The sequence below is a fragment of the Dendropsophus ebraccatus genome, chromosome 5, assembly GCF_027789765.1.
Source record: "Dendropsophus ebraccatus isolate aDenEbr1 chromosome 5, aDenEbr1.pat, whole genome shotgun sequence".
In the NCBI taxonomy this organism is placed as follows: Eukaryota; Metazoa; Chordata; class Amphibia; order Anura; family Hylidae; genus Dendropsophus; species Dendropsophus ebraccatus.
The window spans coordinates 102,645,271-102,670,385 of record NC_091458.1 but is presented as its reverse complement, the minus strand read 5'-3'; the positions used below and the strand labels follow the sequence as shown (position 1 = coordinate 102,670,385).

Here is a 25,115-nt window from a genome sequence, read left to right as displayed (position 1 = left end):
CACTATCTATGGTGGAAGTCCATGCATATATATATATAAATTATTGCACAGTCTACCCTTCATTTGTCTCCTGATCTCTGTATAACATGAAATAAGTGCAGAATCAGTGAACAATGTTTCATAACCAGAGATCGTTGCAGTCTGGTAAAGGACTGTGCTGCTTATAGTCACTTTTGTAAAATTGGCCTCCCCAACAACTAGGGGCGCCTCATTGATGAAGCCCGCCTCACAGTTTGAGAAGCACTACTCTAGCATACTGCAGGTTTATTCCAATTAAATTTTGACATTTCTTCCTAAATTTTTCCTTTCTTAAAGATGCGTATCCTAACTCAGAATTGAGGTACGAATGGACTAATGTGACCCACAAATCAGTAGTAGTGGCAGAAGATGGCTCTCGTTTGAATCAATATCATTTGATTGGTCAGACTGTCGGGACGGAAAATATCAGCACAAGCACAGGTAAGGAAGATTTATAATGTGATATGTGAATACACTCTCAGCATTCATAGTTAAAAAATGACCTTGTTCAAAAGTAGTCCCGGGCCCTTATACTATATAATCATTGTCTTAATCTGTTGTGGGCAAATAAAACAGTTGCCAGTTGGTCCTCCAGATTGTAATACTGTCGTTTTAGCAGGAGCCACTCTGGTGTTTCGTGACCACCCACATTATGCTGATCATTCCAGTAGAACACTTCAATGTCAGCATAGAAAGGGTATATTCACACATAATAATTGACACGTCAAGTCTTTGGGTGGACAGCGGAATCTGCCGGAGCATATAATGGAGCCTATGGAGTCGGCGGAGAGGGAAGTGATAGTGGGCGGGGACGAGCGGCGGATTCCACATGGAGTTTACCCAAACAATTACTCTGTGTCTATATACCCTAATAGCGTCTCTCCTGGTATGTGGCACATCCTTACCCAACTTCCAACCCCCAGCTGGTCAGTGTAGATCACAGTACCCTCTACATTTTTAACAGTCACAAGATGTGCCCCTGGTTTAGACAACTGAAAACACAAACAAATAATGAGTGCTTCAGACTTGGAGGTCAAAGAGAGGTCTGTTAGCTTAGTGTCATCATCTTCTGACCACTGAAACAAAGGCAATGTTGCATGTAGTAACCACATTACATTTACTGTAGCTATCCAAGTTAGGTTGAATTCACATAAGAATAATATGAGGATTATTCTGAGCCTAGATTAAGGCCTAAGGTTTTCATCCTGACTACAGATCTAATGACCCAAACTGACAACACCATAGATCCTTATAATGCATCTCTATAATAGTTCCATTTGGGATATTAGACCAAAAGAAATGGTAGGACAAGGAGCTATAATACAGAATCTAAAATATTACATTATGCTTGTAAGGAACTGGCCTTTTGAGCTACTATTATTTTTTTTACAAAAATGTCATAGAGACAAGTGAAATGTTCAGGGATTGGGTGCTGAGACTCCCCCTGATCTCTAGAACAAGCAGGGGGAAGTACTCAGCTAAGCACTTCTCTCTCTGCCTTTGTCCTCACTGCAGGAGGAAGGCTCCATAAATGGGCACATTCTTGAGATTGGTGGGAGTATCAGCACCCAAAATCCCGATTAATGTCTCTCTGAAATGTCGTCATTCCACCACAATCATGCCAATGAAACATAAGTTGGTCACTATACCTTTAGTTAGTGGCGTAGCTACCATAGAGGCAGACTATGTGACTGCTATGGGGTCCATGACGCAGGGGGCCCAGGCCCCCATGTTGAAGTGTTGTCTTCCTCTATGGTTGTTAAAGCTTATGGCACACACTGGCAGGGCTCCTTGCCCTGCCAGTCTCTCTTGTGGCTGAAAGCAGCATTGCACCTCCAGCAAACAGGAGCCCCTCACCCCCCACCACTGCAATGCACATACTCAAAGGACCCAGCGACGACCATCGCAGTGCCGTGTCATTCCATTGATGTATTCTTTGGATCACTATGGTTATTTTGATACCACATTTGCATATATTTTTTTTTAATCTATTACCACTTTGGCACAATAGAAACTATGACAGCTGTAAAATAAGTCCCCAGTGCAACCAGGCGGTGGGGAAAGTAAATTGTATGCTGGGCTGTATAGCTAGAGGTATAACCAGTAGGAAGAGGGAGATTGTGATACCACTGTATAGAGCTCTAGTGAGACCACATCTGTAATACTGTGCCCAGTTCTGGAGACCTCACCTACAAAAAGATACTGATAAAATAAAACAGGCCCAAAGATGGGCTACAAAAATGGTGAAGGGTGTCAGGCATATAACATATCAGGAAAGAGTTAAGGATTTGAATCGGTATAGTCTGGAGAAAAGAAGGGAAAGGGGGGACATCATTGGAACCTTTAAAGTGACTGTACCACCAGGCCCAGGCTGAAGCACTGGAGGCGGGCCGACCCACCCTTAGTGGGAGGAAACCCTAGCCCCTCTATGATAAGGTCCCATTGATTCTAATGGAGTCACGTCATGGAGGGGCTGGAGTTTCTTCCCACTAAGGGTGGGTCGGCCCGCCTCTAGTGCTTCAGCCTGGGCCTGGTGGTACAGTCACTTTAAGTATGTGAAAAGGCTAAATAAGGTTCAGGAGGGAAGTGTTTTTAGTAAAAAACTGAGCTCAAGAACAAGTGGACACAGTGAGAGGTTAGTTGGGGGAAAGATCAGAAGTAATGTGAGAAAATATTATTTTACTGAAAGAGTAGTAGATACTTGGAACAAACTTCCAGCAGATGTGGTTGGTAAATCTTCAATAACAGAATTTAAACATGCCTGGGATAAACATAAATCTATCCTAAGATAATAAGAAAGGAAATACTTAAAGGGCAGACTAGATGGACCCAGTGGTCTTCTGCCAACAATCTTCTATGATTCTATGTTTCTATGTTTCTAACACGAAACGATCACGATAATTTTTTTTATGTTCGTGTTTGGAAGCCGAACCTAACATTGGGATGTTCGCTCATCACTAGTTTTCAATCTCCACTCCTGATTTTGGTTAAATTCTAACCAAAAGACTGATGGAAATACAATGTATGAACATAGACCTAAAGTGAATTTGCAGATTTGCTGCAGACCCATTGAAGTTAAAGCGTAACTATAATTTCAGTAGCCAAAAAATGAAATTCCTCAAATAAAAAGCCCACGTGTTACCCTTTAAAAAGAGCCCTAAACTGCGTTGATAGCATGTACGCTCGCTGAGATATCCCCAGTTGTTTGATATCCCCCAGTCCCTGGCTGCGTCCCTCCATTCACTGACCAGCACCTTAGCAGATGTATCACACAAAGTGGGATTAGATACAGCCCCAGCATACAGTATCACAATGTAAGATTAGATTCAGAGCCCCAGCAGATGGTATCACACACAGTGGGATTAGATACAGTCATCTGCTCTCATTACACTGTAGGTTAATGTCAGCTCCAGCTCTTCCTCTGCGCTGCTCCTCTCACACACACAACACCCTCAGGTCTGCTTAGTCACCGCTGTGAGGGGAGGGGGAGGACGTGCTGCTAGGAGGTGGGGGAGGAGGTTTTGTTTATGTTTCTCTCTGTGTCAGGGCTGTTATCTGATCCTCCTGTCACAGTCCGTACACTCAGGACGGATCTGCAGGGAGGAGGCGTGTCCAGCAGGAATGCAGAAATAAGTCACAGCCAGAGAGGGCTATAAGGGCTTAATCAGCCTTATGTATTTAAAAAACTGTTCATTTTAGGTTATCAATGTATATTGGAAAAATTCTTATCATGACCTAAGCTAACTAAAACTGAATGGTCAAAATATTTTATAGTTGCGCTTTAAGGAAGTGGATTTCCCGCAGAAAATCTGTGATGTGAAATTTGCAGCAGACTATTTGTGAATATATCTTCTGAGTGATTTTGGAAACTTTTTTTTTAATAACACTTCATGACAGTACAGAATACCAACCCACACAGAGCTCTACAGCATGCACATTATACACACAAAGCTCAGCGAAGAATGGAGATATTGCTCAATATCATTATATATATATAGCTCAGCTACACATTTACAAACCTCAGCACACACAGATTCACCATTCCTATTCCAGCAGGAAAAGTGAGAGAACAGTACAGCTATGTATGGCTGCACAGTTCTTTCTGTGATCATGCAAAGTGTTAAATCGTTGCTTTACCCAATCACACGTGAAGCAGTCAAAATGGTCTTATTGGTCCACATATCTATATGCCTTAGTAGTTCAGCCAGTTATCCAACCACATGGTGACACAATTTTGGTTACAAAAGAACGATGATTTACCTTAGGGCAGTGGCGGACATATCGCAGATGCAGCTGCACAGGGGTCGCAAGGGGGAGAGAGGTCTGCGGGGGCCTGCTGCCCCCTGGCACCTGCCAGGTAAGATTTGGAAACAGGGGGCCTGGGGCTGCATATGCAGGTGACACATCCCTGCAGCTAAACTTGCATCCCCTGGGGTTGGCTACAGTGCGTAGTCATGCACACTCCACAAGCACTCCGGAGTGCAGACGAAGCAGCCCCACGTGGGACCATGCAGTAGAGCAGCACCTCCCCCCAAACCAGTAGCGTAATTTGGTGGGGGCAGAGGGGGCGGCCGCTCCCGGGCCCACACAGGCAGGGGGCCCACTGAAGATTTTGCTAGTTAATGCTGTCCGCAAAAGCTATTGCTTTTACAAACAGACTTAACAAATGTCTATTGGCTGTAGGTGCCCCCTGGCCAGCAACCAGTGCTCCTGGGGGGCCCGCATGGCTATCGAATGTTGTGTTTGACCATTTAGCTGTATGCACTTGTATGCAAGGAGAACATACAGTTAAATGCAGCAGGGTGATTGACAAGGCAATGAGAGCATTGGCTCTCCACCCTGCTATTCACTGTTGTGTCCACAAGAGGCCGTTTCCTCCCTTAGAGCTATGGAACATGAGTGATGTCACTCCTGCGCTCACAGAGCAGGGAGAGAGTTGACATCAGAAGACTACAGTGCTGCAACCGCACAGCAGGTAAGTATGTCTTTTGTCTCCCTTAGTTATAGAGGAGGAGACCTATGTTGGTGGGTGGGGCTATTTCCTGGAAAGGATTTTATCTATGGGAGTGGGTGGGGATAACTCTTTTTGGAAGCATGATATCTATGGAGGTTAGGGTATGGGATGTGCTGGCTAACTGGGATACCTAATTTGGAGGTATGGTCTACTCACAGTGGTGGTGGTGCCCACCAGGAGGATTACCAGGGGGAATATATACCAGGGGGATTACCTACATGAGATGGTGCTGGAGGGGATGCCTACATGGAGGATACTACCCTTTGGAGGGGGGGGGGGTTCCTACACAGAGAGGTCTAAACATTAGATAGATGCACAGAGGGGAGTGTAACTTCTATATGAGGGCACAGAGGGTCCTAACTACTACTACATGGAAACAGAGGGAAATTATAGTTTAATTTAGTTATGTTGCAGTAGTCTGGCTTTTTTGTATATAGGTTATTTAGTATAGTTGCCTTGAACTGCATGGGACTATTGATTGTTATTACCCAGCATTTGTACTATACATTTACTCTATTGGTGCTGCGGGTATACCCTTCGGATGTTGCTAATTTGGTCATTGACCCTCAGCTATGGTGTAGTCCTCATGCTGCCCAATAGATATTACACAGAAGATATGAGATCAAGAGATAGAAGAATGGATGGATGGCCAATTAGAAAATGGAAACAGCGCCATAGCTTCCTCTATGTTTTTTGTGGTATTACAACTTGGTTCTATTGTCTTTAGAACTGAGCTGCGCTACCACATCCAAGCTTTAGATAAGAGTGGCGCTGTTTCTGGAAAAAGGCAGCTATGTTTTTGCAATGCTGGATAACCCCTTTAATTTTTATATGTTTATATATGTGAAATGTAAAAAGTATATTCCACAGTTTTCACTATGAATAATGTAGTAGGAAATACCCTTTATGAAGCATTGTCATCTACTGAGGTTCCCTATGGGTAACATAATTGGTTGGGGGCCCACTGAGACTCACTCGCCCCCCCTAGGCTTAACCCCTAGCTACGCCCCTGCCCCAAACCCTCACCCGGGATGGAGCATCAGAGTGGGAATGTTCTTGAGTATGTGTTGAGGTAAGTAGTGTGCTGTGCTATGTGTGATGTAAGGAGTGTGCTGTGTGATGTAAGGAGTGTCATGTGCAGTGTGTGATGTAAGGAGTTTGCTGTGTAGTGTGGGATGTAAGGAGTGTGCTTTGCAGTGTGTGATGTAAGGAGTGTGCTGTGCAGTGTGTGCTGTGCTATGTGTTATGAGGTAAAGAGTGTATGATATGTGTGCAGAGGCAAGTGTGCTGTGCTATGTGTGATGTAAGGAGTGTGTTGTGCTATGTGTGATGGGGTAAGTGTGCTGTGCTATGTGTGATGGGGTAAGTGTGCTGTGCTATGTGTGATGGGCTAAGTGTGATGGGGTAAGTGTGCTGTGCTATGTGTGATGGGCTAAGTGTGATGGGGTTTGTGTGCTGTGCTATGTGTGATGGGGTAAGGAGTGCACTATGTGTAATGGGGTAAGGAGTGTAATGGGCTATGTGTAATGGGGTAAGGAGTGTATGATATGGGAAAAGAGGTAAAGAGTGTGCCTTGATATGTGTGATGGGGGATCAGAGCAGCCCACAACCCCTCTCCATGCCCTCCATATCAACCTCCCTCCCCCCAACCTTGGGACAAAGCATCAGAGCGGTGCAAGCGACATCACCAGATGCCACCGGGACAGCAGATAAGAGTGGTCTGCAACCCCCCCCCCCCCACAGGACGGCAGAAGTGTTGCAAGTGAGGGATACTGCCTGAGTAACATCAGTTGCAAATATACATACAGTACATACTGTACATACATACAGTATATCTCTCTTGCGACTGGAGGCAGTATTGTACCTCCAACCACAAGAGCTTTCTCCATACCCATACTCACCATGCCTGATGCAGCGTTCATTCGTTCTTCCAGCTCCCTGGTGTACAAGTGACTCGCAGGGGGACTGTGCTAGGCCAGGTGAGTATGTTAAGGTATGTGGTGGCGTGGTTTGCTTATGGGAGGCTCATGCACATTTTTTGCACAAGGGCCCTCTGCGGTCTGTGTCTGCCCCTGCCTTAGGGAGATCAACCAAAACACCACAGAGACACCATCACGTGTTTCTTAAAGTCAGTAAGCTAGCTAGATCTTCCACTGGGAAGGAACAACCAAACCTAGTAGTAGTCTGGCTAGCTCACTGACGTTAAGACACTGGTGATGGTGTCTCCAGGGCCGGCGTTAGGGGGGGGGGCAAAGAGGGCAGTTGCCCAGGGCCCCCATTCCTCAGGGGCCCCCTGCCACAGTTACATTAGGTGTCAGGGGCTGGACCGCACAGACAGCATCCTGCAGCCTCTGTCAGTGATCCCTGGCTGCAGCTAATAGCTGCTATCAGGGGTCACATAGAGGCTGCAGGACGCTGGGCTCCGGAGTGTAGCTCCCCCTCCCCCTCTTACTGCATCATGTGACCTGCCTCCTGTACCATGTGACCTGTCTCCATCCTGCTGGTGAGACTGCTGTAATGTACCAGCAGTCGGGACGATGAGGAGAGGCTGCAGTGAGAGGATCCCTGCCTGCTGACAAGGACCACTGCACCCAGCAAGCTGCTAGAAGGGAGTAAGTATACTGTACATGTAGTGTGTGTGTGTGTGTGTGTGTGTGTGTGTGTATGAATGTAGGTGTATAATGCATAAATGTAGTGTGTGTTACATGTCATGTGTATAGTGTATGGACTGGATGGTTTAGATCTGTATAATGTGTTTTATGGATGTGTAAGTATGTGTGTGTGTATATGTGTATATGTGTGTATGTGTGTGTGTATATATATATATATATATATATATATATATATATATATATATAGTGTGTGTGTGTGTGTGTATCGGCACTGCTGACTCCACTGTCCAGCAGAAGTGTAGCAGTGAATGTACTGTACACAGGAGCTGCAGCCATTCTCTGGCCTCATCAGTCCTATGTAATTGCTGCAGGTGACTGCTGAGGCCGGTGAGTGGCTGCAGCTCCTATGTATAGTGTATGATGATGTCACTAAGAAAATACTGTGTATTTTATTGAGAAAAGTGTATATAGTGTATATATATAGTGTATATAGTGTATATATAGTCATTATGTGGTGGTCACTCTATGGAGGTAATATTGGTCTGTATGTAGTATATACTGTATATAGTCATTACGTGGTGGTCACTCTATGGCGGTTATATTGGTCTGATGTAGTATATACTGTATATAGTCATTATGTGGTGGTCACTCTATGGCGGTAATATTGGTCTGTATGTAGTATATACTGTATATAGTCATTATGTGGTGGTCACTCTATGGCTGTAATATTGGTCTGTATGTTGTATATATAGTCATTATGTGGTGGTTACTCTATGGCGGTAATATTGGTCTGTATGTACAGTAGTATGTATATATAGTCATTATGTGGTGGTTACTCTATGGCGGTAATATTGGTCTGTATGTACAGTAGTATGTATATATAGTCATTATGTGGTGGTCACTCTATGGCGGTAATATTGGTCTGTATATAGTGTATATAGTATCATTATGCGGTGGTCACTCTTTGGCAATAATATTGGTCTGTATATAGTGTATGTAGTGTCATTATGCGGTGGTCAGTCTATGGCGGTAATATTGGTCAGTATATAGTGTGCATGTAGGGTCATTATGCAGTGGTCCGTTTATGGCGGTAATATTGGTCAGTGTGTAGTGTATATATAGAGTCATTACCACCATAGAGTGACCACCATATAATAACTCTATATATACAATATATACAGACCAATATTACCGCCATAGACTGACCACTACATAATGACCCTACATACACTATATACAGACCAATATTACCACCATAGAGTGACCACCACATAATGACTCTATATACAGACCAATATTACCGCCATAGAGTGACCACCACATAATGACTCTATATACAGACCAATATTACCGCCATAGAGTGACCACCACATAATGACCTACATACACACTCTATACAGACCAATATTACCGCCATAGAGTGACCGCCACATAATATTGGTCTGTATATAGTGTATATAAAGTCATTATAGGGTCGTCAGTCTAAGGCAGTAATATTAGTCTGTATATGGTATCATTATGCGGTGATCAATCTATTGCGGTAATATTGCTCTGTATATAGTGGTCAGTTTATGGCAGTAATATTGGTCTGTATATGATGTGTATATATAGAGTCAATATGTGGCAGTCATGGTGTGGTGCTAATATTGGTCTGTATATGGTGTCATTATGCGGTGGTCTCTCTATGGTGGTAATATTGGCCTATACATAGTATGTTTTCATCAATAACTGTATGGAGGTAATATTTGGTTCTGATATAGTGATTTTTTTATTTTATTTATTAAAACAATGCATATGAATAGTTTTTGTGTTTGCAACACTAACAGCAGTCCTGGCCTGTAGCGGGGGTCCTGACATGTGCGTCGGTCCTGGCCTGTAGCGTTGGTCCTGGCCTGTAGCGGCAGTCCCGGCATGTAACCTTCTGAACTGACTGACTGTGACTAAGGGCCCTAATACACTGAGCGAAAATTGTCCTAATCCGGCCAATATCGCTCTGTGTATAGACAACAGTCAACAGACAACAGCTGTGACAAAGACCAACGGCCAAAACACGTCTAGCGTGTGTATTTTTTCTATTCTGCTATTTGTATTTTACGGATTCAACTTAAATAGAGATTAAGTCTTTTATGGATACGGTGCTGGACTTTCTCCTTTTGCTCTGCTCATTGAGTCTGCCTGTGGCAGATCCCCGATCGGACCGCATGGAGGAAGGTAAGAGACCTCTAGCGGTCCGACACAGCGATCAGGACCCCGCAGTCACACTGCAGGGGTCCTGATCGGTAAGTGATTACACCTAAACGCCTGATTGCGTCATTTAAGCAGTTAGTGACAGGCTGCAGCGCGATCACTGCAGCCTTTCATTAACGCTGAGGGCCCAGCTGCTGAATGCAGGCGGCCCCCACCTGCTGTGAAGCACCTTCCATTCCTTTCACCTGGCTGCAGCTGGCTATTATACGGTCTGCATTACAGATTGTATTACAGATGGTCTGAAAACATATATTTTATGTTCTTACTCTGCTTGACCCTTACACCTAGCTGATATTAGCCGATAGCTGTCTTGTTGTGAATAAATTTATCGAGCACAGAAATATAGAGCCTGCAGCCAAAGAGCTGGCAAGAGTAAGTTACTCTTCCTTATCTATTTGAAAAGAATATAATTCATGTTTGATATTTTGTTGGAATTGGCGGACCACAGTATAGAGCTAATAGGCTGTCTGACCCTAGGAATAGCTGCTAGTCACATGTTTACCTTACTAATTCCTAACTGCACCCATGTTGAAGACCCTTTGGAAAATGAAAGGTGGAATCTGATTGGTTGCTAGGGATAACTGAGTCAGTTTCACTTTACACCATGTTTGATAAATCTCCCCCTATATTTCCCCAATGTAAAAATGCCATTATTAATGATCATAATTAGCGGCTCGAGGAATACAATACATCACAATATATGGGAACGACTGTTTATGCAGTGTCCTAGTATATAAGCGATCTTTGGCTTTAGCTTTAAATTTTTTGGACATTGAAAGTTGTTCCCATTGCGAAAAATATGATTGAATATAACACATAAGGAATAAGCAGCCAACTATGAATTACTTCCCCTGAGGAATCTGGTGTCAGTGTTAATAGTTGTGATACTGCTGCTATTAAACTGATAAATACTGAACACAGGAACCCAGCATGAAATTCGGCTTCTGTTGCTGGTCCTAATCTTGTACATAGAATCTCTCTATCTAAAGCCAACTAATGGTTATTTCAGGTTGATCTGTATCGGAAAAAAAAAATGTTTTACTTCTTTGTGTCATTGAGGACAGACACGTTTGTGGTCAGCAAGGCTGCACAGGGATTGAAGGCAAACATCACATCAAGATAAACGGCATAATAATATAAAACTATTTCCAGCTGAACTATTATCTATAGTATGGTAAGTGTGTACAAAGGGTATTATTTCAGGATTCTTTTCTCTTTATCAGCATGTATTAAAAAGGATTAAACACAGAGGAATTGCGGAGTGAGGAGCTTTTCAGAGATAACAGCTTCATTTTATGACTTTTTGTATATACACGTCAAGCATAATAATTATGAATGTTCTGCAATCTATTTTGTTTCCCTATATTTTTATGCACAATCAGTGTTGTGGGTCTGTAGCACCAAGCTATAGTAAGTACCCATGAAAGTATATAGGGCCATATTGTACTTCTTTACAGCACTGATTTCATGTAGGGGCACACTCAAAAAAATCATGACTCGCTCAACTGGATCCCATGTTATGTAGACATGCTACAGCTACGCGTGAAGTAACTGTGCCTCTTTTTATAGTCTTTTTACAAAACTTGCATCCTGGGCATACACCAGGAAGGAGGTGCAGATTTGCCCCTTCTCCTGGCATACACCTGCCCTATCCCCTGCTCACCTGATGGGCCGGCAGGGGAGTATACACTTAGTATACGCTCTGGCCGGGATCCCATGCAGCACCGCAAAGAACTGACATGTCAGTTTTCTGCGGTCGCAATTAAGCGAATTGCAGCAGCAGAAAGACCTTTCAGTTTACACAATGAAGCGAGCGGCTCCGGTCGCTTACTTCATAGTGTGCTATGAGAGTTCTGATGCTGGCGCACACTGATGCGCCCGCATCAGAACACTGCGGCCAGAAAGATCATAGCCTTAGGGTGTATCATGATATTCTCTGATATTAAATTAGTTTCTGGATTAAATTAGTTTCTGGATTAATTGGACTTTTTGATTATGTTGTGTTTGATTTTTTTTTTTTTTTTTTTTAGAAAACCAAAGTTAATATTAACATTGTTAATATTGTTTATAAGTTGATAAAAGTAAATGACATCAAAAGTACCTAGATTTCACAATGGAACTTTGTAGTATAAAGAAACTCATTAGGCATTACATTACAGTGGCATACTCTTCTACTAAAACATGGCCATCATTTTAAATTAAAATAAAACAGTTGGAAAAAAAAACATCAGTTTTTTTTGCAAAAGTAACATATTCAACATGTGGATGATTGTAATCAATTATGGCTATTATTCTGTACTATGTGTACTGGCAGCTTTTAGAAATTGCAGAAGGGTCTGCATTCTGCATGTTTCCACAGTGTTATTTTACCACAGGGTGAACGGCAGAAACACGACCCAACCTGATGAAAAAATTGCTTTTTTTCAATATTACAGGTCAAATAATGTTTTTATTTTTTTAATTTTTTTATTTTGAAGCATACTTTATGGAATAATAAACTGGCTTCATCCTTACAGGATTAAAGCATGATTCAAGGCTCCCAAATTGATGTGTGCAGATGCAGTTCAGAGAGTTCTGTGAACAAGCCCTAATCTACGTAATAGGGCTTGTGCATGGAGCTCACTGATACTTAGGATATTTCCATGGCAATCCAAACTGCACCTGCTCATGGACGGTCAGGAGCCTGGGACCATAAGTGGTACTCTTTATGGGTAACATATAAACCAGAGCCGTTTATCCTGGGTGACAAATCGCAGCATTGTAATGGGTGGGGGGGGGGGGGGCATTTTAATGTTCACTGTGGTGTTACTTGTCCTCTATATATGCCATTGCAGCATGCTGATGTACTTTCTGTAGAAATGCAAAAAAAAGGTCAAGTGTTCCATCAGATGCCAAATATACAAAGCAATTGATTATATCCTGTAAAAAAGGGTATAACTATATCGGGTGCAGAGAGCATGTTTGCATTTGAGCCTTGGCCTTGCACTTGAGGGGGCCCTTAAAGGGAATCTGTCACTAGGTTTATGCTGCCTTAAATGCGGGCAACATAAATTTGTGATAGAAATGCTGAATAGATTGATGTATTACTTTAGTTTAGCCATTCTCCTAATATGTAGGAGAATAGGATTCTTGCCACACCCATCCCTCTCAGCTGCTGATTGGCAGCTGGCTGTCTATACACAGCATGGATAGATAACTGCCAATCAGCAGCTGCTGGGCAGAGTTCTTTTTGCTTCTCATGACTAATGAGGAATACTAGGCTCATGCACATAATGGAGAGGACTACTTATTGTCCATGTTACTCAGCAGGGTATCTCTGGATCATCTGCACAGAACAATATAAGGGATACATCATTCTGTTCAGCTTCTCTGTTACTACTTTATGCTCCTCCTAGATAGGAAAGAGTCTCTTTAAGTTCTTTTTTTTATTTGTATAATGAGACCAGTGGTGTTAATGAAGCAATATAGCTGGGAACCCTGTTACAAATTTTACATTGGAGCCCAAAGTCCTCAAGTTATACTGACAGTTGTACATCAATGTTATACAATCAAGTTTTCTAACTGGTTGGACTAATTTATACACATTGCCAGTATGCTATTGCTATGACACAGCCATGTGCTTTTTAACGTGCTTATTTGTGCTATATAATATTAGTGCCTAAGTGTTGGAATTGTTATTTAGGCAGTTACAATGGTGGAGTATATACTTTATACACATATAATAATGTAATTGAACTAATATATTCACATAGGCACTTGATCCATGTTATACTGAATGATAATCTGTCTAAGATTTTGTACTTGGTTTGCATAAGTCTTTGCATACAGTACAGTACATCCACATGCTAATGATTTCTGAAGGAATAACTGTTTATCTTTTTTTATTTTTTACCTTAAATTCTTAAAAAAAAAATTACAATCACAATCACTTTATACTACATTGAATCTACAGGCTAGAATGACATGTGTTTGACAGGGAGTGTAAACACATATTCATAGATTTGAATATATGTAGGTTTCAGTGTACATTTACATGTGCTTTATCACCCATACGGATGAGAAAATAAACAGCCCTTCTTTCTCCTGCCTCCAGCACAGGTAGCAAAGATCAGCTATGATATTGCCCAGTCTCGGTTATACAGCATCATTTCAAACTAATTTGGAAAAACTAAAATAAATCAAAAATGGAATCGAGTTGACACTGCACAAACAAAGCCTAAAACACTGCATCAGCAAGCATGTGCACGACATGTGATTTGTTTCTAAGCAATTATATATATATATATATATATATATATATATATATATATATATATATATAAAACTAAATTCTGAATTAAAGCTCAGTCACTTTCATAATCTATGAACATCATCTCTAAAATGATCAGACACGTGTCTGCTGAGGTTCCCATTATTACCTCAGTGTGTGCAGACACAGCTGCCAGATGTGTAAGCATTAGATGAAAAGAAAGGTTTAATCCGGATGGGACACGTGCTGATCGCCTCTTAAAAGCTTGCTGCTCTGGTAGCTCCATGCTTCCCTTGGCTGATCTGATTCTATGCTGGGGGAGAAGGAGGAGTGGGGAATCCTAACATCACGTTGCCTCAGGTCACATAAATGCTTCTTCCTTATATAATGCAGTAAGTATCAACACCTAATGGCATCATTCTTTCCAGTAAGCTTTACACTCTGAAAATAATAGTGTTAAAAATGAAAGATCATGCTGACGGCCAAAGTAGTAACTGAGAATTACATTTCTTCACATATCACATATGAAACCTGACATAGTACGCAATGTAGCATTAGAGGTCACATTCCTGAATAGAAAAAAATATATATAAATGGTCCACAAACAGTATAGCAACATGATAAAAATAAGTACTTCCACGTGACTAGGAGGACATAGAGTAACTACCACAAGAACAGTAACACCATACCATCTGGTATTATGGGTAGTTTAAATTACATGAGTGGTCTCCAACCTGTGGCTCTTCAGCTGTTGGAAACTATACAAGTCTTAGCATGCTTTGGAAGCCACAGTCTGTCAGGGCATGCTGGGAGTTGTAGTTTGGCAACTGCTGGCAAACAAAAATGTTTGTTTGCATTTTTATGAGAATAAAGCCTTGTAGTAAACAAATATATTTGTCTGCATGAAACAATTATTATTGTGTTAAATCGCATGCCAACTCACCAGTTCACCATCATGGCCGCATTGTTTTCTGCAATAAATGGTAATTCTCCTCTGAGTTGTACAAAATGCAGCAAAAAGAGGAGGCAGAGGATGAAGTAAGCCATGTCTTGACAATCCAAGTATAATATATACCAAAAGTTAGGTTTGCACTGTGTAGTTGTTGCGCTGGTGCTGAATCTTGTATCCTGCATTCAAGGCTAGTGAGTGCTGTGTGCCCACCACAATGGGTAGTGCAGCCCACATACAGTCCATCTGGGCAAGGAGGATTCTGATTGCAGGATGCATGACAAAGAGCAGGACACAGATTGTAACCAGGGATTAGTAAGATACAGAAATCCGATTTTGCACAGGGAAAGCATCAGTCATCAATGGATTTTCTAGACTTCATCATGCTCTCAGTAATCACTTTTCTACGTTGTGGCTTCTCATTTGTTGCTGTGTTCTCTGTGCTCGGGATTGTTTACAGTGTATTTTTGTAATATTTGGGACGATGATTTTACAATGTATTTCTTATTCTTTTCAAGGTGAATACACAGTGATGACTGCACATTTCCATTTAAAAAGAAAAATTGGATATTTTGTTATCCAGACTTATCTGCCCTGTATAATGACCGTCATATTATCCCAGGTGTCGTTCTGGTTAAACAGAGAGTCAGTTCCTGCTCGAACAGTATTTGGTAAGTAAAAAGTCTTATTCAGGATGATACAGTGATGTAGAGGAACCTATACTTGTTGCTGAGTGATGGACAGTTTTCTCTGCAACATTGTACTTCAGTGTATTCATTTAACTTCTTGTTTCTGTTTAAAGCAGGCGTATCATAATGGCTCACCATCTGGGGGATCAACTAATACTACAAGGATTATGGTGTTAGAGGAAAAAAGTTTTATTTTAGAAAATACCAGTATTTCTCCATTACACCTTAGAGGAGATAGAGTGTACTATATAAAAATGGTTTTATAGGCAGCTAAAGTCACATGAAAATGTTTGAAATACATTATAATTTGGTGAAGATTTTTAAAGGGGTTATCTATGCTTGGAAAAATGTTTTCCTCCAGAAACAGATACACCCTTACCCATGAGTTGTGTATTATCTTGTAGGTAATTTCTATTGACAAATAGAGCTGCTTTACCACACACAACCTGCTGACAAGTGTGAAGCAGTTTTGCAAAGAAGATGTCTATTCTTTATCCCGCACCAGCTAGTAAATATAAAGCTTTTAAACTAATTGGTGGAACTACTAGCACATATTTACCACATCTAAAAAAATAAATAAAAAAATAAAATAAATAAATAATAATAATAATGATTATATATATATATATATATATATATATATGTGTGGTTTTTTTTTACTACATACTGCAATAAAAGAATAACTGGTCCATGTATTAGAAAAAAATTTGCTCTAAGAAATTGGATTTAGAGAATAAAAAAATCATATACCCATAGGGAATAATTATTCAGGATTAGAAAAATGTCTAGAAACAGCACCAATTTTGTCCATAGTCCTTGTCTGTTGTAAAGACAGATTTTATATAAGTTTTACCAGTCCTAGATATTAAAAGTGCTCATGTTTGGGTACTGTAGTGCTTCTACAGAATAAATAGCTTCATAAGAAGCTTTTTGCAACATACAATGTATACATTCAACATACAATGTATACATTCAACATAAAATATATTGTATGTTGCAAAAAGCTTCTGTATGACATCAGAAGCAGAGGAAGGGGCTGTAGGAACTATAGCAGAGGACATATAAAGCTACTCAAAAAAATAAAGGGAACACATAAGCAACACAATATGACTCCAAGTAAATCAAACTTCTGTGAAATCAAACTGTCCACTTAGGAAGCAACACTGATTGACAATCAATTTCACACGTTGTTGTGCAAATAGAATAGACAACAAGTGGAAATTATTGACAATTAGCAAGACACACTCAATAAAGGAGTAGTTCTACAGGTGGGGACCACAGACCACTTTTCAGTACCTATGCTCTCTGGATGATGTTTCCGTTACTTTTGAATGTTGGTGGTGCTTTTACACTCATGGTAGCATCAGATGGACTCTACAACCTACACAAGTGGCTCAGATCCTCCAGGATGGCTAATCCAGAATGGCACATCAATGTGAGCTGTGGCAAGAAGGTTTGCTGTGTCAGTCAGTGTACTGTCCAGAGGCTGAAAGTGCTACAAGGAAACAGGCCAGTACACTAGGAGACATGGAGGAGGCCGTAGAAGGGCAACAACAAGGTGCAAGGTGGCACATCAGGAGCACTGCCAGAGCCCTGCAAAATGACCTCCAGCAGGCCACAAATGAGCATGTGTCTGCAAAAATGATTAGAAACCGGCTCCATGAGGACAACATTTGCCAGAGAACACCAGGATTGGCAAATTCACCACTTGCGTCCTCTGCTCTTCACAGATGAAAGCAGGTTCACACTGAGAACATGTGACAGACATGAGTCTGGAGACGCCGTGGAGACCAATCTACTGCCTGCAACATCCTTCAGCATGACTGGTTTGGCAGTGGGTCAGTAATGGTGTGGGGTGGCATTTCTTTGGACAGCCACACAGCCCTCTATGTGCTCGCCAGATGTAGCCTGACTGCCATTAGGTACCGAGATGAGATCCTCAGACCCCTTGTAAGACCATATGATGGTGCGGTTGGCCATGGGTTCCTACTAATGTAGGACAATGCTAGACCTCATGTGGCTGGAGTGTGTCAGCAGTTCCTGTAAGATGAAGGCATTGAAGCTATGGACCAGCCCACTGGTTCCCCAGACCTGAATCTTATTGAGTACATCAGCTGGGACATCATGTCTCATTCCATCCACCAACGTCATGTTGCACCACAGAATGTCCAGGATCTAGCGGATGCTTTAGTCCAGGTCTGGGAGGAGATCTCTGAGGAGACCATCCGCCACCTCATCAGGAGCATGCCCAGGCATTGTAGGGAAGTCATACAGGCACGTGGAGGCCACACACAATACTGAGCCTCATTTTGACTTGTTTAAAGGATATTACATCAAAGTTAGATCAGCCTGGAGTGTGTTTTTCCACTTTAATTTTGTGTGTGACTCCAAATCCAGGCTTCCATTGGTTAATACATTTGATTTCTATTGATGATTTTTGTGTGATTTTGTTGTCAGCACAATTAACTTTGTACAGAACAAAGTATTCAATGAGAATATTTCATTCATTCAGATCTAGGATGTGTTATTTGAGTGTTCCCTTTATTTTTTTGAGCAGAGTACAATAGGGAAGAACTGTGCCACTGGCAAAGTTTGTGCAAAAATCTGTGCCTTTTTCTATGGCCTAAGCCAAGCTCGTCTGATGGGCAGGCATGGGAGGGCAATGGCAAGGCAGGTGGAGGCGGGGCCTTCTTCAGCATCTGATTTATCAGGGTTTATGCGCCTAAGCAGGCTTAAACCATGGCAGAAATCTACACCTGCCCCAAAGCAGGTGTATATTTCTGTGCCCACTGTGCGTCAGGTACAGGTCACACCAAATTTACTAAGAGGGGTGTGCCATATGAGTACGCTGGTCTTGATAAATGTCCACATAGTCCCAATGGGTCAGTTTAATTTATTTAGAACAACATCACAACTATTCTTGTTGGAACGAGGCCTTACAACACACAATGTCTTTTCTGCTCTATAATAAATGTAGCTGCTAGTTTTGAAATAAATTCTTCCTTAAATACTAAACCAAATCCCCAAGGTAATAAAGTTATAATCTATCTTCTGCTCTCCTCCTCTGCCTGCTGTAATAAAAGCCTTTCAGAATCACCAGGGTTCGTACAGGCTTGCATAATGCAAGAAGGCCCTGAAATTCTGAAAGTACTGTACCTGTAAGCTAAGTTATTAGTATGCATTGTGGGATTTCCTTTGACAGGCTATGTTCACACACAGTATTTTTCGTCCTTTCGTCCGTTGTTGTCATAAAATGACGGCCATCCACTAAATTTCAACAGTGTGTGAACATTGCCTTCCTGTGTTTTCAATACACTACTGGTTTTGGTTGCAAAATTACCAAAATACTGAGTAAAATACCGTGTGTAAACCTAGCCACATACTGTACAGTTTTCTGCCGACTGATTTCTCCCGGTTATTGCAGCCACAATGATCAGTGTACAGACAAGAAAGCTTGGTGCAAATCAACAACACACTTGGCTGCTGGGGAGGTTTGTGACATATGGCTTGGGATCAGAAACACAGGCCTGTTAATGCCAATGGTGTGATTACTTACAGTATATGGAATGCAAATGTTGTCATGGTTACACAGAGATATTTTATCAGCCTATAGCAGTCCATAATACTGATCTGTAATTCTGTAGATGTTGGATTAATTACAATCACTAAGGCTATGTTCACACACTGTCATTGTTGTGGCTTAAATCAGGGCTGGATTAAGGTTGGTGGAAGCCCTGCGCTACAATTTAGTTGGGGGCCCCTCTTTTCTTTTTCATCACAAATTAAACTATACAGCGATCTATACATATAGTTTGCTTACAGTAAGGGATAGATCACCGGGGGCGGACCCCTGAACCCTCTGGCAATCTTCATATCAGACCCCCCGACTCTGTTATGAATAGAACCTCGGGTCAGCATGCGACTCGCAGCTCTATTCTTTCCTATGGAGCAACAAAAAGAGCTGAGTACAGCGTTTTCCCGCTGTACTTTCTTTCCGTTGCTCCATAGGAATGAATAGAGCTGCTGGTCACATGCCGACCCGGGGCTCTATTCACAACAGAGCCCAGGGCGTCCTATACAAAGATCACTGGAGGGTTCAGGGGTTGGACCCCCCATGATCGCCTACGTTTACCCCTTTAACACCTACCTTCTCGTTCCTGGCTGTAAGGCTCAGCATCTTCCTCTGTTCTCCTTAATGGTCAGTGCACTACATTACTAAACTGACAAAGCTGTGTTAGCTCTGTAAGGTAATGAGGCCAGGACCCAGGCTGTATATCATATGCTGCACAGAAATTGCCTGTTCACCCATTTGGGCTTACATAACAATTCAATTGAAACCCACACCATGCATTAAATTTCAATGGTGGGGTAGGAATCTAATCTCCATGTGTGTCCAACGTGTTTTAAAAAGCAATTCGTTGAGTACATTATACTGCTGAGTTTGGTTGGTTATGGCATACATATGTAGTAGAGCCGGATTTGGTTAGTTAAGGCATACAAATACAGCAGAACTGAATTTCATTACAGATGTAGCAGAGCCAAATTGGTGATATAACTCTAGGTATGGGCTGACACTTTATGTGGAAAATCTGCAACCGATATGACACAAGTGACCCTACCCTAAAACATACCTTTCTACTACTAGCACACATAGGCAAAGACAGCTACATACACATATGCACATACACACCACTAGCATACAGACTCACATACAGTTATACACAAAACACACACATATACATTTATACACAGTCATGAGTCATAATACACTAGCCCTTGTCATGCAGACAATTGTTTCACCTGTCAGATCCCCTCCCTCCAAACAGAGACAGGATTGCAGCTGAAAGGAGGGGGCACAGCCCGGCAACACTGAGCAGGCAGCATGGATCATAACCTACTGTCGGGCCTCTACAGGCTTCCATGTGGTAAGTCCCTCTCCCCCTCCTCTTTGACCCGAGGGTTAGAGAAGGAAGCTCCGCAGGAATGGAGAATATGCAGCATACAACTTTATTTTTGCTCCTCCCTTTCCCCCTGTATACCTAATCTGTCAAACTCAATGAAGAGGTCTCCTGTGCAATACTGTCTCTCTCCCCACTGACAGGTTTACTGTTCCAGGTTCAAGCTGTTGGAGGCCCCTAAACATGGAGCATGTGACCCAGCTGCTCGCCCTTTGAAATTATTCACAGGATAGGGGACATGTATGAGATTGCGAGGGGTCCAGCCTCTGTGTCACCTGGAATTCCCTAGATCAGGGCCCTGGCTCCTTTGTCAAAGGTCTGTTTATGACCCACACCTCTATTCACTCTCTATGGAGCCACCGGAGGGAGATGAGTACACATTACAGCGCATGTATAGTATGCATAAATGTACGGTAGTTACTATTGTTTATAAGAATATGAATAAAAAAATAGTTGGAGATAAATATGCTGTCAGAAACAGACAGTGGCAACTCAGTCAGGGAAAGATAGACAGACACAGAGAAAGCCCTGTACTAGTCCCCACCCACTGTCCCTGCCTACTTGCCACTATAAGCCCTAGGTGGCTGCAGACAACCACAAGGACCGTCCATGTATTGATTAAGATGGCACATTAAACACAGACAGACAGACAGACAAACACAATAAAGCAGGGTGAACAGACCGGGTCAGTGACGGCAGGCAACAAAGGTACAAAATCATAAATCCAAAGAATAAATGCAAAGTTGAGCAAGAGGTCAAGAATTGCAGCAAACAGGGATAGTTGGGTATACAGGCAAAAAGGTCATTAAAAGGTAAATGCAATAGAGTAGACAAAGCTTTACTCAATAACCAGCATAGATATGTTGGACAATGGGTAGTACACAGTATTATATATATATATATATATGTTTGTATATATATATATATATATATATATATATATATATATATATATATATATAACCAGAAGCCCAGTCCATAGATGATTGGACCAGGCCTCTGATTAACACACCACACATCTGAGTAAGTAAACCCTGACTGGCAGAGGCACCTGCCAGTCAAGGGAAACACAACACAGTGCAGCTTACTAACAGCACACCGAAAGCCAGCTGGAGAATTAACTCTGATGTTGCCAGAAGCATTACAGGCAGAGCAGGTGGGGCTGGACAAATCTAAACGGAGATAGATCTGTGTTCAGACAGGGATTAGGATACTGTACAGTAAACACCAAATAAGGAAAATCAGCCCCTTCTCGGCCACACAGCATGAACCAAACAGCACACAGAGTTTCACAAAGACCCAGTCCTGACACATGTCCAGTACAGTGCCTTAAATAAAAATGATTTATGACTTTATACAGCTAAAAAAGGAGGTTTAATAAAAGCAAACTAGATCAGCAGATAGCGACTAAAAAGAAACATTTAAATATTTGCATACTGTATTTCATTGTTGAAAAATGTTTTTGTTGCTTTCACCTCCCCCCATGTCATGTTCATGTTCTTTACTACGTCAGAAATACTTCCTTTTGACATGAAGTTTAAAACACTTGTGATTATAGAACAAAGGCGAATAATTAAAGAACCCCTGTAATGTTCTGTAATTTTCTTCATTCTAAATGTATATAAAATGTGATATGTTTAGCTGAACAAGTTTAAACAAAACATATACAAAGAATATGAAATAGCTTTACCCACTTTGAGTTTATTTAATGAATAAAATCATATCTAGAATTTTCCAGCTATTACATTATTAAAAAATTAATAAAAATGGATCTGTAAAACTAGATAAAAAGGGTCAATATCACTGCAATAAAGTTATACCTGTCCAGAGTCTGGCATAAAGGGGCTGTAAACTGGTTATATCCACCTGCTCTACTGAAAGAAGTCTATTGGGGGATTAATGAGGCCAAAAAGGTTGTATTTTTTGGCATAGAGGGGCCAGATGCAAATAATTTTTTTTTATTTCCTTATTTGCAAATAAATTTTCACAACTGGCCCCTCTACGCCTATTGCGGTAGAGGGGCGGCTTGGGTGGAATGGTGGGGCATGGGATCTGGGTCCACAAAAGTGGCCTTTTAGAGGTTTAGTTGACTATACATTTAATTGCTGAAAGAAGAAAGAGGAAAAAATACAGTACAATGCATTTTTTTTTCAAATAGCAGGCCTATGCAAAATACATACAGCTGCATAACTCTAGTACACACTTTCCATCAAACAATTTTAACAGTCCAGCCAGTGTGCCAAAACACAACATGAATTTCTAAATTGGACACTTGCACAGAGCTTGCCCTCTATGCCTTGTAGGTGCCGTCCTGCCCTGTCCTGCAGAAAGTGTGCTTTATGAATAGGTGTTTAGCATTGCAGGGGGAAGTACCACTCAAAAGATTATCCACTTATCCACAGCCAACATGAACCAGCTGATGTTCATAAAAATGATCCAGGTGTGGATTCCACAGGATTTATTGGTAAAGATGAGCAAACTTTTAAAAAGTTTGGTTTGGCAGGTTCACCAAACTTTGCAGAACAATTTTGATTTGCACAAACTGAACCCTAAACATCTGACACATATCACAGCATTGAAGCTGTCAGTAGCAGTAGTCTAAGTGACCCCAAAGAGGATAAGACACACACTATTATATATATTTAAGGCGGAAGTGTGCCATCGCGGGAAAGTGGGTGTGTGGCTTGTGGATATTATGGATAATACAGTACAAATGTCTAATCTACAGTGTTGGCTTGGACTTCTGTGTACTCTTTCTAAATGATTATTTCATTTAAATTTATTTATTTTATTTGTATTCTATGTTGTTATTATTATACGTACTTTCCCTACCCCATTTATTGCAGGGCAACTGTCCTGCTTTCCCCTCTATTTTCCTTCTCTTTCCAGCTCTCTACCCTTTCTTACATCTATTTTACAGCCATTTTAGACCCCTAAATCGGGGTACCCATTGATATCAATGGGGTTCAGGTCCGAGACTGCAGACTTTTTTTCCCCTCAAGTTCGGCCAAACCCAGCAAAACTAAATTTCCATAGGTCCGCTCAACACTAGTTAAGCCATACGTCCACATTGACGTAAACTGAAATATTGACAAAAATTCCCCATGTTAAACACAGATCATTGTTCTTAGAAAACAATGCAGCTAAATCATTTAAGGTATTAAAATATATATTAGGTGTCCTAGATATTTAAAGTGATATTCTTTATAGAACATATAAGGATACTCACTTTTCCATGCTTTACTTGTTTCTATAAAGATAAAAATGAATGACAATAACCTGGGAATGGTAACCTAGCTTATTGTAAACTCATTGTAATAAGTGAATTGTAATCTAGCACATGCATTCTTATTATTCAGTTTCTTGATTTAACATAAGATCCATTCCCAAATGGATTTTTTAGCGCATATATAGCTAATGGAGTGGTGGTTTATTTCTTGGAAGACAATATGTGTAGCTAATGGGGTGGCGGCCCTTTGCTTCAAAGACAATCTCTTAGAACATTAAGTAAATCGAGAGCCATTTCGGGATATAGCTGTTGGCACTCTTGGTCACTTTGTCTATTGCACACAATAAAGCTCCATACTAGAGGTTTACAGACATATAGATGAGCTGAATTAATGGCTTAAAGCAGTTTTCTGTGCCTTTCTTCTGTATAACTAGACATAATATTTCCCCCTATCATTTCCCAAGATGTGCTTCTAACATTAAGAAGCTGGCCAAAATAAAATCTTCAAAGACAACCTGCTAGCCCTTCTTATATGTCTGTTAATAAATGACAGATTTTTATATAAAATAACAATTCTGCATTTATCAGATGACTGTACTTCTTCAGATAATTTCCATGGTGACCTATGCTTATAAAGCACTAGGGACAGTAAACTAGGGATGCTTTATGCCTTCATATTTTATTGTGAGCAGATTACCAAGGTCAGGACAATCTACTGCCTAAAGCATCCCAAGTTTATTGTAAACAGTGCGTTTCAGGGATTCAATAGGTGAGGCGTAGAACTGCATACATTGCCTACATTAGTTTGGGTTGACACATCACAGTAACAAACTGTAGCGTCAGCACATTCATACCAATCCAAACTACTGTATCTGCAAAGTTCAGAACAAACCTCGGTTGGAAAGTTTGGTTCATCTCTATTTAAAAAAACAAAACAAAAAACACTTTTTTAAGTCATGACGTATGATAGTGAAACACCCATTTTTAGATCTACAAAGAACATTCTGCTGACAAAACCCTTAATAAGGTACAGTGCACATCACAACCACTAGGTGGCCCAATATAGACGCATATAGCATTTACATCTCCCAAAAGATTATTATAAGATACAGGGTTTTTTTTGTTTTGTTTTGTTTTTTGCTTTTTTTTT

General features: G+C 41.2%; 1 protein-coding gene across 1 annotated transcript in view; it reads left to right on the top strand.

The window, feature by feature from the left end:
- The window catches only part of GABRA5 (gamma-aminobutyric acid type A receptor subunit alpha5), a 122,495-nt gene that overhangs the window by 85,225 nt on the left and 12,155 nt on the right, over positions 1-25,115 (top strand). Inside the window, exons 6-7 of the mRNA XM_069972389.1 lie at positions 316-459; positions 15,608-15,760. Coding sequence (XP_069828490.1) covers positions 316-459; positions 15,608-15,760 — 297 coding nt within the window. The remainder of the gene's footprint in view (positions 1-315; positions 460-15,607; positions 15,761-25,115) is intronic.